At 45.4% G+C, this 15,617-nt stretch overlaps 1 protein-coding gene across 4 annotated transcripts in view; it reads right to left on the reverse strand.

Annotated features, from left to right (window-relative positions):
* The window catches only part of LMF1 (lipase maturation factor 1), a 204,601-nt gene that overhangs the window by 91,636 nt on the left and 97,348 nt on the right, over positions 1–15,617 (reverse strand). The window contains exon 4 of one of the 4 annotated variants that reach the window (XM_075767495.1): positions 3,950–4,018. The exons of the other annotated variants lie outside the window; for them this stretch is intronic. Within the exon in view, the coding sequence (XP_075623610.1) occupies positions 3,950–4,018 (69 nt within the window). The remainder of the gene's footprint in view (positions 1–3,949; positions 4,019–15,617) is intronic. 4 annotated transcript variants of the gene reach the window in all.

Consider the following 15,617-nt stretch of genomic DNA (forward strand, 5'->3'; position numbering starts at 1 on the left):
GAGAAAGGAGGAAAGGCAAGTTACGGATTTCACACCTGGAATATGTTTAGGAAATGTAGTTAAGACAACTCTTGATCCCCGTTACTAAACTGATACAGTAGTTTGAAAAATCTTGCCTCTCTTGCTCCACACTCTCCTCTCACAGCAATTTTTCAAGGCAAAGCAGCGACGAAGAGCAGCAGCACGAGCGTGGTCTGGGAGGGCTAAAGCAGCCGGACGGATCCTGCCGGGGTGCTGGCAAAGAGGCAGCTCCAGCAAGGCCATCTCAGCCCTTCGCTCCCGTCCACTCGGGAAAAGCCCCGGAGATGTCACTGGGAAAGTGGGGACGAGGCGGCTGCAGCACACAGGGGAAAATCACATAGCAAGGAAACAGGGCAGACAGCGAAAAATAAAGCGAGAATAAGGAAAGAGAGTGAACTGGCACACACCTCTCAGCTCAGAACTGCAGCAAAGCAAGCCAACAGAGGAATTTATAAATAAAAAGAATACCGGGAAATACACATTTTACTAGTTGGAAGTTTTTTTTCTTACCTTACATGGATATAGTTTAAAAATGCAAGAAAAACAGTGTGGCAGAGCAAGCCAATACAGCAAGACGAGGGTGCAAGAGTTAAAGTGTCGGAGAGCAGCAATGAGCTCCGGGTGCCAGGCACAGAGACAAGGAGAAGACGGGGAAATGGGTGCCTGGTGACCAGAGGAGAAAGGATCCTATTTTCCTTCCAACATCCCTAAAAACAGAAACCAAACTGCAAGCAAAGGACTGCATTTCTCCCACAACCCCGGTGAATTTAGTAGCATCGCTGCTAGTTTATACTGATGGAAGAAGAGGAAGAGCTGGGAGAAATGGGGGCAAATGCACGTGCTCAGTAGGAATAAAAGCACACAGGGACGAGGTTGCAATCGAAGCAGCTCAGGGTTTATCCACGAATCAGTGCAACGGATATTCCTGTCTCTTCCGCAGACCTACACGTGGTCTCAGCTCTGTTCTGGGCAGTGACACCAGGAGCAGGTCTGGGCTTCCCGGGAGGAGCAGCCCACACACCCAGAACATCAAATCAGGGTTGTGGAAAGCAGAATCCACTTTAAAAAAAAAAAAAAAAAAAAAAGGTAAAAAATAAAGCAAAACCCTCTACGTTCCCTGTAAACTTTGCAGACAGACACAGGAACTGGAAGTTGACCAATTCGCAATAGATTCTGGGGCTTAAAATCCTCCAGGACATAAACTCAGCCCCACCTCTCTCTTTTTAAAGCCACATGTAATCTTTAAGCAGGTAAGAAAATAAGAGCTCAATTAGAGCTACTGTAACCCCACAATTGTTTAGACATAATTGTCTAAATAAAATAAAGGGCTTAATTAGCAGTATCATAAAAATGAAAGGCATATTTGAATAAACATGCTGCTGCTTCAGTCAAAAGCAATTAACGTTTCACTTGATAAGAGCAATCTCGGCTGGATGCAGATGTTTTTAATAATGCAAACATTTTTCCTACTTATAATAATTAAAACCACTTTTTTTTTCTTTTTAAGAAATTCTGCAAAGACTAGCGCTGAGAATAATCAATATCTCACATTCACCCCCAAGAACTGATAAGGGGATTTTAGACAGCAAGTGAACTGTCCTCAAATCCGTTCCTATCCACACTGAGGACTTTACAGAACTATTTCTGCATCCCACTTTAGTGAAATAAATAAACTGGGCACCACGAGACCACACACCACAGAGCCATGTCCCGTTCTGTACCACTACCCTCTTTAAATAGCAGTGGAGATAGAGTCTGTGCATCCTAGTTTTGTTCAATAAGATCTGGAATTCTGTTTTCTTTAACCTACTACACGTCAAGAAACAAAGGCAGCTCTTAGATAAAATAAAAATAATAATTAAAATAATAATATAAAAATAATAATTAAAATAAAATAACATAAAAAACAGAATAAAAACCATAAAATTAAAACACATAAAAATAAAAATATATTCCAGGTCAGCTGCACCCTCCATGTGGACTGCCCAGGGCTGGGACAAGGATCTTTAGAGTAGACCTACATAATAACAACATAAAAACAAAATAAATAAGAACCCAGACAGGCATCCTCTTAAATTTCAACAGGCCCTGTACTGATACTATCTGCTTAAGTGAGAGAAGGAAGTTACAGATCACAAATCACACAGATGCATGGTGAAAATTAAACACGTTTTCCTGAATCTGGGAACTGGAGCTGTGAAACTGCTCAATGTCAGATAAAACAGAAGAGTCAAATTAAGTAATTTCTCACCCGTTAATAGATTCAGCCATCAAAAAGTTACAGGAGACAGACTACGCTGGGCTCCTTATTGAAGTCTGAGAGCCAAAAGCATGATTTCCTGATTCTACATGTTAATGAAAAATGAGTGGAATTTATGGGCACTTTTGAATTTAATTAAAGCAGGGTCTTGGAGCTCTTAATTTTGTTCTTCACACGGTGAGCTGGTGCGACACGGGAAGCCGGGGCCCGATGCAAAGCCCGCTGCAGCCTGGGTGCTGCTCTCCCACCAGAGCTCTCAGGAGCTTTGCATCTGGTCCCTGCTCACCCCACAACCCCCACGAGCCAGAAACAACCCCCTAGCATTGGTTCAAAACTGAAAAAAAAACAGACTACAAGTTCAAGACGTATAGGGGAAAGCAAAGGTATGGACAACACGCATTTCACTGCCTGCAGCATCCTCTCCCCAGCCCTCAGGGCAGGGACCTGGGAAGCCACCAGGTCCCATCGAGCTCAGCTTCACCCACCATCAGAGCTACGTGCCCGTACGTGAGGTCTCTCCCATCCCCACTCTTTCTTTTTTGTTCTGGTTAATGAAACTTCAGCATCGAAACTGGAGCAATGCAGGTATCAAAATTAAAGCGTCCATCTGTCATCCCCAGGCTAATATTGTTTGCAGCCCGGCTCTTGAAATTTAACATCTGCGGTAATGAAGGAAAGTGAAGGAAAGCATTCAAGAATTCCCTAAACAGCGTGTTAATGAATCCTGCTCTACAGAAACGCATCAGACAGGGTCACTCTGCAAACCAGGAACCACGCATTAGACAATGTCACTATTAGGCATAAACAGAATCAAGTGGCATTTACTTTTCGTTTGGCCTCCCACGTTTCACATCTGCCTGCACCGACGCTGCTCGTGGGCTTTGTGACTTGGAGCAACCGCACACGGAAATGCCGACCAAGGACGTCCCGGGCCCTGGTACCCACCGGCCACCACGTCAACCCACGTGGATTCCCCCTGCCCCGGTGAAGCAGTGTGCTCCCCTGCCCTGCACACCACACGCATCAAGCAGAACTTGCAGAAAGCAGCAGATAAGAGCAGTAGCTGACTCTCACTGGTGCAAGCACAAGAGTGAAAAGGTAAATCACTGTAAAAATCCACCCCTCCTTTTGCAGCACTGATTGGGACAGCTGACAATGCCACAGTGCACGAGTATATAAAGAGAAGAATGTAAAAGAACACGTTTCCCAATATAGTCATATGTTTACTAAAAAGAAACAATTTGCTTCAATTCATAAATTGTGAAAATATCTTTTATTCCTGTCTTTATATAGGGGGTGAGACCTGCGACCAAATATTTTATAGATGTTACAAAGGGATGAGTGACCTCCCTGCTTTTCAAAACTACAGATGCAATTGAACTTTATTACTTAAAGTTTGCAGAAATAAGGAAATGCAACTGTCCCGGGGATGTTACAACCAACAGCTGCTGTAGCCCTAACATTTTACCCGTCCTGCAGACACTGAATAGACCTGCAAAACACGTGGCTCCTAATTTTTAATACTGACAGTCTCTCTTGCTTCTGATAATATGTACGACTCTCAACTCCCATTCTACCACCAGCACAGGAACGCTTCTCAAATGCTGTTTACATTCGATTTTATCAGTCCTATGTAATAAAAAAAAAAAAAAAAAAAAAAAAAATCACCTGGCAGACGGTTGAGGATGTGCAGCTGAGCAGCCCTAGCAGTATTACCTCAGTACACATGCAGTGGGCCTGAAAAAAACCAAAAAAGAAAAGAAAAGAAAAGCAGCTACTCTCTGAAGTCAGATGGCAAAATGCCCATCTCGTGTTAAATGCCAATGCAAAATACTTGCTGATTTCTCCAGCAGTTTATTATTAGTGATGAAGTCCCCCGAGGTCCCTCCTAAGTTGTTTTTCTACTACCAGGCTCAGTCCAGCAGAACACAATAGAGATTTTGGAGCTCAGATGACATGCTAAGATGAGTAACAGGAAGGTGAATAAGAATGACGCTCACAACAGGCTCTGAAAAACAATTCCAATTACACAATCCCCTCTTCGAAAAGTCATATTTTCGCCTAATGTGAAGCGACTGTGGAAAACTCTTGTGACCAGGAACAAACCCAAGTGCTGACCAGGCTGGAAGCCCAGAGCAGCCTGGCAATAAGCTGCCGGGCTGTCCGCCCGCTCTGCTCGCTTTCGGCTTTGCTAGGAAGGAAAGGTCACCACCACACCAACGCGTACGGAGGGCTCTGATGTACAGCTACCTGTGCTTACGCATCCCGTTTTGCCTCTCTGCAAGGTTCCTCTGTGCTGTCATGAGTTTGTATTGCAACAGAGGTGGGTCACCCAGAACAAGCTGAGGTTGGCGCATGGAGTGAGCTGAAGAACACTACATTTAGACCAGTGAATTTCAGGTAAAAATAATTCATTTAAAAGATGGTAAATAAACCACACAAGATCATTTCTGAGGAACGGACCTTCAGAGAGTTCAACCTGGAGCTGCCTGGTGCTGCGCGTCTCCCACTCCTGTTCCCTGGCCGTCCATCTCACCTCTTGCATGTAAGGGAGAACGGGGCTCCCAGCCAACTCCCCACTGCAGGAGGACCTCAGGTTACCGGAACCAACCTCAGGAGCACTGCAGCTATGGAGCAACCTGGTGTGCTGGTAGCATCAGATAAAACACGGGGCAGTTGAAACACCTTTTCAAATCAAGGATGCTCCTTTGAAATCATGACAGACTGCTGTGAACGATTCCCTCCTAACCTGTATTCCAAACTCTTGCTCAACATCCTCCAAGGAAAATTTGATGAGACAGTACTGCCACGCCTCATTACCAAACACGAACATCTCTGCTGGGGATAGAACAAGCACAAGCCCAAAATTACCAACAGTACCTCCAGACACCAAACTTCTCTCTTTGGGAGAAGCAAATATAAAGGTAATGTCACGGTTTAACCCCAGCCGGCAACTAAGCACCACGCAGCTGCTCGCTCACTTCCCCCACAGAGGGATGGAGGAGAGAATCATAAAAGCGAGAAAGCTCGTGGGTTGACATAAAGACAGTTTAACAGGCAAAGCAAAAGCCGCGCACACAAGCAAAGCAAACCAAGGAATTCATTCCCCGCTTCCCATGGGCAGGCAGGTGTTCAGCCATCCCCAGGAAAGCAGGGCTCCATCACACGTAACGGTGACTTGGAAAGACAAACGGCGTCACTCTGGATGCCCCCCCTTCCTCCTTCTTCCTCCCGCTTTATATGCTGAGCATGATGTCATATGGTATGGAATATCCCTTTGGCCATTGGGGTCAGCTGTCCCGGCTGTGTCCCCTCCCAACTCCTTGTGCACCCCCAGCTACTCACTGGTGGGTTGGGGTGAGGAGCAGGAAAGGCCTTGGCTGTGTGTAGGCACTGCTCAGCAGGAACTAAAACATCCCTATTGACACTGTTCTCAGCACAAATCCAAAACGCAGCCCCGTACCAGCTACAGTGAAGAAAATTAACTCTACCCCAGCCAAAAGCAGCGCAGGTAACCAGAGAGGCATCAAAAAGCATTTCAGGCCATTTAGTAGCCCAAAATCTTTCATTGAGAAGTATGACTATCTTGTTTGCTTTTGGAAAAAGGGTCGTGCCATGCTGAAGAAACTGTCAACGTGGGTTGCTTGAATGTTACAAAGCTTTCATTTGAGGTCTGGCTTTTATTTAAACTGCAAAGCTCAGGGGATTCTCCAGGACCACAGAAAATTATTTTGAGAAAGTACATTGAAGTCATGCTGCTGAAAAAGCAGGGAACCGTGCTTCGGGCCAGAGCCCAGACTTTCAGAGTGCGCAGACAAGAGCTGATCTGTAATCCAGCAGCGCTTTGTCACTGTCGGCCAGCAACTTCACCTGGACCATCTAGGTGTTTGCTCCAGTTTAATGGGTAACTTCATGGCACTGACATCGTTTGCTCTTTTAACAGGGCTCTTTCCAAAGCAATTACTCATTTATAAGGGCTATAACATTTTATACTGTATGTTTTGGTGTGGTACCCAGCAGAGCCTACTCCTGGCAGGGTGCCTGCTCGCGTTCAGCAGGAAGGCTCTGAAGATGGGCTCCGAGGAGCTCCAGCGAGGCTCTGCTGACATCCCCGCACGTCTTCTCTCTGCTGAGCTCCAGGGTAACTCCCATCACTGCTTAACTTTTAATTCTCCCATTGCACGTTTTCAAAATGCGACACAAATTCTTTTTTTTTTTTTTTTTACTGCGAGCTACTGCATGCTTGTTCATACAATTAGGTCCTTAAGAAATTCTTTTGGATCAGAGGCACGGGTCAACAACAGACTGCTGAAACTTATGGAGGAAAAAAGGCATGTATGGCAAAAATCCAAGCATGACACATTTCACCTGAAATAAGAATATAAATGGAAACAATCTCTACCTGATGATGTTGCGTTTCAGCATATCTATTAATACTAATAGTAACTGCACAATCTAACATTATCGGGGCAGATTAACTACAGCAGTAGTCGTATCACAAAAATTATCTTCCAAGAGGGGTTTGGTGAAGTTCCCACCACGCGAGCCATGTCCCACCTTCCCTGCCTGCAGCGACGGCAGAGCTCAGCTGAGGACAGCGGTTTGAACGCGTTCCATCCGTACACAGCAACAGGCTATGGAACATGGAAACCCACTTATTTAATGCACACTGGATGGGATTTGCTGCTTGTTGGAAACCAAAGGAAAGAATATAAAGGTAAAAATATATAAATCATACCACAACTTGATTTAATTCTGGTTGTGACTAAGGCAGTTCATGTCGCTTTATGAATCCCCTCCCTTCGGTCGATCCATCTGCACATGCTGCTCCAGCTGCTAATCGGGCCAGCGCTCCCTCCTCTCTCTTCCCCTCTGCCCAAAATTGCATTTGAAACACAAATAGTAATAATAAAACATAATAAAAATGTCACCAGACAAAGCAAATAAACCATAACTACAAAACTGCTCGCTGATATTTTGTACAAACTCCTATAAAATTAACTTTTACAACTTTTACTGGCAACTTCAACCTTGGTTGAAATTATTCTCTGATTAGTGTGCCCATATATCTCAGGGCAGCCAGTGACCCTCATCCAATTACGTTAAGAAACAGTTCGCACACATCCAGGCCTCACAATTAAAACCGGGATAACGTACGCCCCACTCCCAGGGCAGAAATGTCTCCCCTATGATTTCTGATGTATGATTTGGAACGTGGTAGAAAAGATTTGCTCTTTTAATCCACCCACTAAAATCAATCATGCACAAACTTTAACAGTCAGGGAGGGTGTCGTGAGGGGGTTTTTTGGTTATTTTTTTTTAAAAAAAAAAAAACCACACAAAAAAACAAATAAAAAAACTCAGCATGCACATTGCTGGCTTTAATTTCCTTGAGTAAACAGTGTGTCGCAGCCATGTTGTTGAGGGCTGGGGAAGAGGACGCATACCTGAAATTTAGGCTCATTACTGCTCTATGAAATATGTCTCCAATGTCAGCCCTGGCTCTGCTGGCTGTTGGATTTAAACATGAATTACTCCAGTTACTCTATCAAAAGTGTCAGTACACAAGCGACTGTGGAGTTTAATTAGCCTGGCCTGCTTGCAACAACATTGCATTGAACAGTAAAATAAGATTATACTCATGCTGAGCAGATTTAGCTTAAACAGCCCCAAAAGTATTAAAAGGGTAGTAGGGTGAGGACTGATTGTAAGTTTACAACTGGAACAGATTACAGCCAGGTTCCCAGATTGTACTGGTAGGTTGGCTGCGGGGGTTGGAACGGGTTTTCACTGGATTTACCCCTCGTTAAGGTTACCTACATTAACACAGCGGCAGCTGGAGGAGCTCCTGGGGCAGCAGAACACCTTTCTGATGGCACATACCCATCGGAAAGAGGGCGCCTGCTCCGAGAGGATGCTCAGCTATCGGGAACGCTCTGCACGGAGCTTGGCTCAACACCTTCCCTTACAGGGAGCGGAGACAACCCGGGCCAGGCCGTGCCTGCAGAACAACGTCCCCATGTTTATTAGACTGGTCTAATTCTTGTCTTTGAGCGATCAGTGACAGCTTGGTGGAACAGCTGGTGGATTAGTTTCCCTGACACACTTCCCATCCTGATTTATTTTGGGGCTGATGGACACATTCCTCTTCCGCCAGCAGGTCCGCTCCTCAGCTGCGGATCCCCACACAAAAGGGGGTGTCGGGTGGGGAAAAGCTTGTGCACGCACTGCGAGGGCAGGATCCAGTCCTGTACGATCAGGAAGCACAAATAAAATGTAAAACCTGGAAGGGCCTTGAATCTGTTGATGGTTAATTATTTTAAATTATAATTTTAAAATACAACTTATAAATTATATAAAATATAATTATATAAAAACCAATTGTATTTTCAAAGTTAACAACTATTGTCTGTAGACTTGAATTTGCTATGCAGGAGAAAAAAAATTGAAGAGACGGAATAGAAAAAAGGCAGAAAACCCAATACTAGAGAAAACCTCTAGAGTACCCTTGACCAATACTAGAGAAAACCAGACTTCCTCTTGCCAGTACCCTCGAAAGCCATAGCTCAGTCAACAGACAAAGAGCAAAAAAAGAGTCGATCTTAACTGGCTACCAAAAGCAAATCTAAAGAGAAACCGGTAAGCCCCAAATTAAGAGGCACAGCAGAGGAGCACAAGCAGCACATCACCTAAGAAGTGTCAGTCACAGCGGTCAAATCAACAGAGCGGTGTGAGAGGAGCAGCATCAGACCCCGGAAAAGGATCGTCTGCATCTACCAGCCCACGAAGATCTGGAAATCCATGGCATCAGCTCTGACGTTAAAAATCAAACAACAGGGGTAACTCTACTGCTACTGGGGATTTTAGAGGCATTAAGGGAAATATAAGGGACAAAGAGGAAGTGACGCTGAAAAGAGATGTTAGGAAATCCTCCCATCGGAAGAATTTGAAAGGACAGGCAGGGAAAGGAGAAGAGAAGTGTGAAAGTAAGAGAGGGAGGAAAAGGCCCCGTGATGCCCTCAGGTATTTCATGTGCAGATCTTGCCCGGGCAGCCTTCGGCCGTGATGCACAAAGGGGTCCTTCTTCAGAGGAGAGTGAAAGCCATGCAGAACATTCACCATAGCTAATTAATTTAGGACCCTCAATTACAAGTAGGATCTTGTGACACTGCTTTATTTGTAGCTTTTTTTTTTTTTAATAAACAAAAAGCAGATAAGAAGCGTGACACCTTTAATGGCTTTACAACGGCTTTCCTGCCAGCGCCACATGCCTCGGGGACCTGCCAGAGTGTCCCATGCGGAAAGCCTTGTCCCTGCCTTTGAAAGCCCCCACATCCACCCCCTGCCCCTAATCGTATCATCGCTGTACCAGCTCGCTACCCAAGAACATCCTCTAGAAAAGCACTAGAAATGGAATTACTTCAAATATCAAGAGGCAGACAATCTCCTACTTAATTTTAAAACGGGACTCACTTTCTCAGTCTTTGCATTCGGGCAGGAGATGCCCAGTGTTGCTGGATGAAAAACAGAGGAATAAACAACGCTGCAGTTTTTTTAAAAACTGCAAAGGGAAAACGCTGTTGTTTATATGCCACAATACAGACAGATTTACACGCTAACAGCCACATTAAAATAATACAGCCTTGGCACAAACTCATAAAAAGTGATGCAATTCAGAGTTGCCTGCAAATGTGTCGACGGGGAGCTGGGGACCTTCACGTGAGAGCCAAGCTCACTGAAGGCAAATGCTACAAAATCTTGATAACCTTTGGGGTGAAGCCCTTTGGGGCAAACCCAAATGGCTCCCCCTCCTCCCCCTGCAAATCAGAAGAAACCCTGCCGTTCTCGCAGACACTCGTGCCCATAAAAGCAGCCCCTCCGCATGTGCAGTTAACCACATGTCTACAGGGAATAATGTGATCATTCTTCCACCCACCTCAACCCTCCTACGAGATAGCCCAGGGCACTATCCTGCCACAGAAACTCCACAATTTTAGTTTAAAGGAACAAAGGATGTTCTTTGAGCGAGCAGACTGGAAATAAGCATTTAAAGCCAAGAGTTTTGCCCCACAGCATTAATATCAAGGGGGTAACTCCATGGAGCAGTGTATCATAAAGACCACAATCAACCATATTCGCTAATACAGAGCACGCTCATGGTTTGACAGTCATCAGACCAGAGCCTGTCTCTAACAAATTAACTTTTGTGTTTGGGAACTACATCAGGCACCCCTGGGGAAGGAGAATCCATTGTCTGTCCCCAGCACCATGCTGTGATCCAAAAGTCAAGGGAAGAGGGGACTGTTTGCCCTCACCTAACTGCGCCTGAGTCTCTACAGGGATACTCCCCCTCTCAAACACAGAGGACCACAATGTAAGCTAATTTTGCAGTATCCACGTAAACCTATTTGAGGAGATCTCACACTCAATCCAAAAACCCATGCCCAGCACAAGACAAACAAGAAGCCTCCAAAGAAACTTAGAACAAAAGTACCTAGCTTTCCACAAGCCCTTGGTTTAGCGCAACAAAACAAGCCAACGGAGGCCTTACTTTCACCAAAACTAAGGGTTTGGGATGCTCCAGTACTATAGGGAAGCACTAGATGGCACTCCTGGAGACAGCCTAAGCCAGCAGCTCTACAACGCATGAAGCAGCCCCAACTCTGGACCCAGGAGGTAGCTCCTGGGTGCATCTGCTGAGCACTTCAACAGTATTAGCTTCCTTTCCAGTTTTCTCTCCTGGGATGCAGATGTCCTCCATGCAGCAAACAGAGCCAAAAGCCACAAGAGCTGTGCCATCAGGAGCTGAAGCTCTGAAGCCGAAGCTCTGAAGCCTGGTTTCATAGAGATCTGCCTCTGCGCATCCTCCTTTACCACCACATCCTATTTCAATATTCTTGACCCACGACATTTCCCATGACATCAACACTATGGTATCTCAGGGTTCCCCAGGCTTCGGCCATGCCCACAACACCCTCTAAACCCTCTTCCCTTCCACCCACATGCCAGGTTTTCCTTCTCCAGCAACACAAATCATATTTTGTTTCAATCATACATTAAATGATCCTGAGCTGGTGGATGCCTTTATGCACAAATGTCCACGAAATTCCTATCTTGAACTGTCAAAACTCTCACACATGGAAGTATTTATTACACTGGAGCCCCACAGACACTAATGAAATTCCTGTCATTAGTAAAGTTGGAAGACCGCATCCCCACTGCAGAGCAGATTAGGTGCTCATCTAATAACCACAAGACTAAGCGCTGCATCAGTGGCTCTAAATTACTTTCTTTCAATAAAGATAACTCTTGGATCCTTATTGAATAAACAGATACCTCTGCAGGCCTAACCCAGCATTTTGAAAGATTAGTGACTCGTGACATCTTGGTTGAGTCTGGCTTTCTGACCAAAGGCTGCTTTAAATGAAAAATTAAAAAGGAGGAATCTTTCGTGCCATGCAACTAAACATAAAGCACATTCTTGAGCAAACTTCAAAAGTTTTAACCATCCACTAAACTTGGGCTGCTTGGGTACAGAGTAACTTCAGTTTGGCAAAACATAAGCTTTGCTTGGAACCCAAAATCCATGCTGTACAGCCAAAGGAATGCTGGGCCTCGGAGAGATGGTTCACTCTTCAGAAGAAGATAAAGTATTAAATTTCTGCTAAATCTTAAGCAATAAAATTAAATTCAAACTTTGAGGGAAGGGAATGAAAAGGCCGATGCATAATTGTTTCGTAAAATTTGTGTTTAATTTACTTGAGACATAGTTTATCAAAAACAGCTGGTGTCATAGACATATATTCATGGTCCTGTAACATGGATACAATTTATTCCATGAAATCTGTAAATGAAACAAGACAAAGCTCTCAATATCTTTTATCATAAATTCTTTCAGCAGGTAGAACCAAATCCTAAAGCAAGCTTTCTTAATGGACTACAAAAAACTCCCAGTAATCCAAGAGTCGGGCTCTCTCAGAAGCCATAAAACCATTAAAAATGTACAGTGCTAAATGGTGAACTAATTACTACCCACTGACATCTGAGTCCCCCTGGACACACTGGTGGCCAGCATGCTGCATACTCAGGACCAAGTTGGACATACATACGGTGCAAGGAATGCTTCCTAAGATGCTTTTACAAGAGCGTGTTTTGGCTAGAAGTCAAATACTCCCACGGCACCTGGCTGTCACCTTTCTGGCATGTACTCGTACAGCGCACATCAGACACGTATGATCTCTTGGTTCCACAATGAAACCCATTTCCTTTTTTTGATGGTGCTTACTCTTTCCTAAGTCATTTCACAAAGTGCAGAACAGAAGTGCAAGGTCTGGCATTACCTCAGGCAGGCTGGGCTCAAATCTACCGGCTGGCAAAGGGGGGGATCACCTTCAAGAAACAGGGGCTTAGAAAGTGGCAACTAGATACGTGGACAACTCCTCTTGGAGCCATGGATGAAGGATGGGTGGTAGAAATTCCCCCTGAGAACAAGCATGTCGAGTCCGATGCTCTGCTGAAATCCAAAGCTGGCAATTATTTTCAAGCTCTGTGTACCCATCTGGCTTCAGACAGAGTCTGTCTCTCCCTGCCTTCCCAACTGACTACCCAGGCTACCATGCCCTGGATGGCTTCTGGTCTTTGGTCATCATGTGGATGACCTCCTACAATGACTCCCTGGATCTAGGTCTCTGAGTCCAAGCAGAGCCCCCTCAAACCCCATGAAAATCCATGTTTGCCCTGGGAAAAACCAGGTACAGAGTAAGGGCATAGGCCTGGGATTGTCTAAGAGGAGCAGGAGGAGATCTAAGTAGTCAACTCTCATTGCGTGGTATCAGGTGCTGAAATCTGCACACTTTCAGCAATGCATGCCCAGGTTTGTCCTAGCTGCTCTTTGGGATCAAAGGCAGCGGTTATGTTAACAGCAGGAGAAACAAACTTCAAGTCATCATTTCAACCACTGTTCCAGGGTAAAAATCACTGCCTCGCTTTTTTGCAGCCTTCAATCCTATACCCCAGCAGCAGTGTCTGATGGCAGAGGAGAGATTATACAAATTTACAGCTGCTTTACCTCTAAATACAATTTCTGGAAGAAAAGAGTGGGGGAGTAACTGGGCCATTCCTCCCAGGGGGACCCTAAACCCAGCTCTGGTGCACACAAATGCAATACCCATAAAACCAGCATGTTGTGGAGCCTCCTTAAACCAAACATGAAAACACCTATTAAGGGTCCACGGGGGTTCATTTTTCCCAGTGTGAAAAGCCGTGCAAGAGAGGTCAGGGCTTGCTACTGTGCAGAGGTTTGCGTGCACCAGAGCCACGTGAACACCAGGCCACAGAGCACATCTCCAACGGGCTCTAAAAAGGAGGTGGACTAAAAGTCTGCAAGAAGAGACATCATGGTTATGGCTATACAGCGCTTTTATGTCATGCGCTTGTGGGAATGTCAAAGCACGCCCTACACAGGGCTCCTCTGCCACCGAGATGCAAGGATGGGCTCTATCAGTCTGCCATTGGAGAGAATACGACCAAAAAAGCAGCAAAAAATACAGTACACCACCTGGGACAACTTAGGGGAAGGCAAAACCTAACGTTCCCCATGTAGATCTGGTTAAAATACTGATGCTAACAAAACAAATGAAGGTATTTCACCCAGTTTTGGCCACCACCTTTAGCCATGGCATTAGACCAGCATCTTAGCAGCACTGAAAAAGCCCAAATCTGGTACAGAGATGGAAGTTAAGCTCAGCATCGAGAGAATCCACGGAGCCAGAGGTGGAGGAGTCCGCCCAGCCTCCAGAGAAGGGCAGAGCTGTTTGCAGGCACCAATACTGCCTAAGGGCTGCAACGACCCGCCTGACCCCACTGCCCCCTCTCAGCAAGCCAGGACCACAGGATCCAGTCTCCCCAAACCACAAAGGGCTGCTGTAGAAACAATGCAGACAACACCCTGCGCTTAATCATCTCATTTATTTCTACATTTCCTATATTAAGGGGTTGTTTGTGTCCTATTTTATTGCAATGTTCTCATTCTTGTCAACCCCCTAAACGTGAAATACATCCCCAAAAGCCCGTCTCGCATCCTCACCATCTGCAGCATCACCTCCCAACTTACAACCATGCTCGCTGTAACAGACAGCCCTTTGTTCTTCCACGGAGGAGAGCGTGTAACCTATCCTAACCTAAAGGGAACTATTTCTTTAGTGTACAGCGTAAATTGAACTAAAGTGCCAGAGAAACAGTAAGAAATTCCTGAGTGCTCTCCCCAAAACCCCCGGCCAAAACGGCTCCTGTATAGGTGACATATAAGATTTCGTAGAAGAGGAAACATTAGAAATCTAGAAGTCAGTAACATCTTAACTAGCAAATTAAACCCATACCACGCTTGATGTGGAGGCAACCCTGCTAAAAGCCCGTATTATTGCCCAAAGAAAGTACTCTCAGAGGGAGATAGGCTGAAAGGTCTCAAGCCTGGCACGAGCTCCTCTGAGATTTGCCGGAGGCAAATCCCATAAAATGAAACCCGGACTCATCCTTGTCAGACAAAACAGGAGACGGTGCCGAGCAAGGAGCAAAGCCTGCGGGTAAATCCCCGCTCCTGTGCTTCAGCTTCTCTCTCGTGCCCTTCGAGCCTTGCAGGGTCCCACTCCTGACCCTCCGTGCTGGGTCACTCCTCAGTTATTCTGGCCAGGCAGAAGAGGAAGACCCAGTAATTCATATGGGGTACGGATATAAAGACACTAAACAGGACAAAGCCATGGATAAAATCCTCAAAAGCATCCAAGCTGCTAAATTGCCACCTTCAGAAGATTTTTTCTTTCAGAAGTAAGAAAAAGCAACAAAAAACCTCCCTGTACTTATCTTTCAACAGTCCTTCTGACAGCACCTTTTCCTTTTGCCTACAGCTGTCCCACAAACAAGAAAACACATCAGCTACAAATCTCAGAAGTGCTTTCTAGCTGCGAAAGTTTTGTGTTTAATTACATACCACAACACACGTGGCTTTCACATCTGCGCAGCATCGCACTCCTCCATCCCCGGGTACTCCCCTCCACCCTCGCTTGATAAACTCATTACAGTAATGAGGAAAGCGACGGGCTTGATGTTAATCATACTGCCGAGACTTACAGGAGCAATAAAACAATAGAAAGCAAATCGCCAATATTTGAGCAGCTAACCGGCCATGTTTGTTAACTACTGCTGGCCTTTACATCCCCCCAAGGTAATCAGCTAACGCTCGTCTGCTGGTAGCACAGTCGGGTCACGTGCGTTGCTGCTGCATATTTGGCACGGATAACTGCAAAAGGGAGTTATAAAAAGCACTGTTAGATCCTGCTCG

Source organism: Balearica regulorum, chromosome 15, assembly GCF_011004875.1.
Source record: "Balearica regulorum gibbericeps isolate bBalReg1 chromosome 15, bBalReg1.pri, whole genome shotgun sequence".
NCBI lineage: Eukaryota > Metazoa > Chordata > Aves > Gruiformes > Gruidae > Balearica > Balearica regulorum.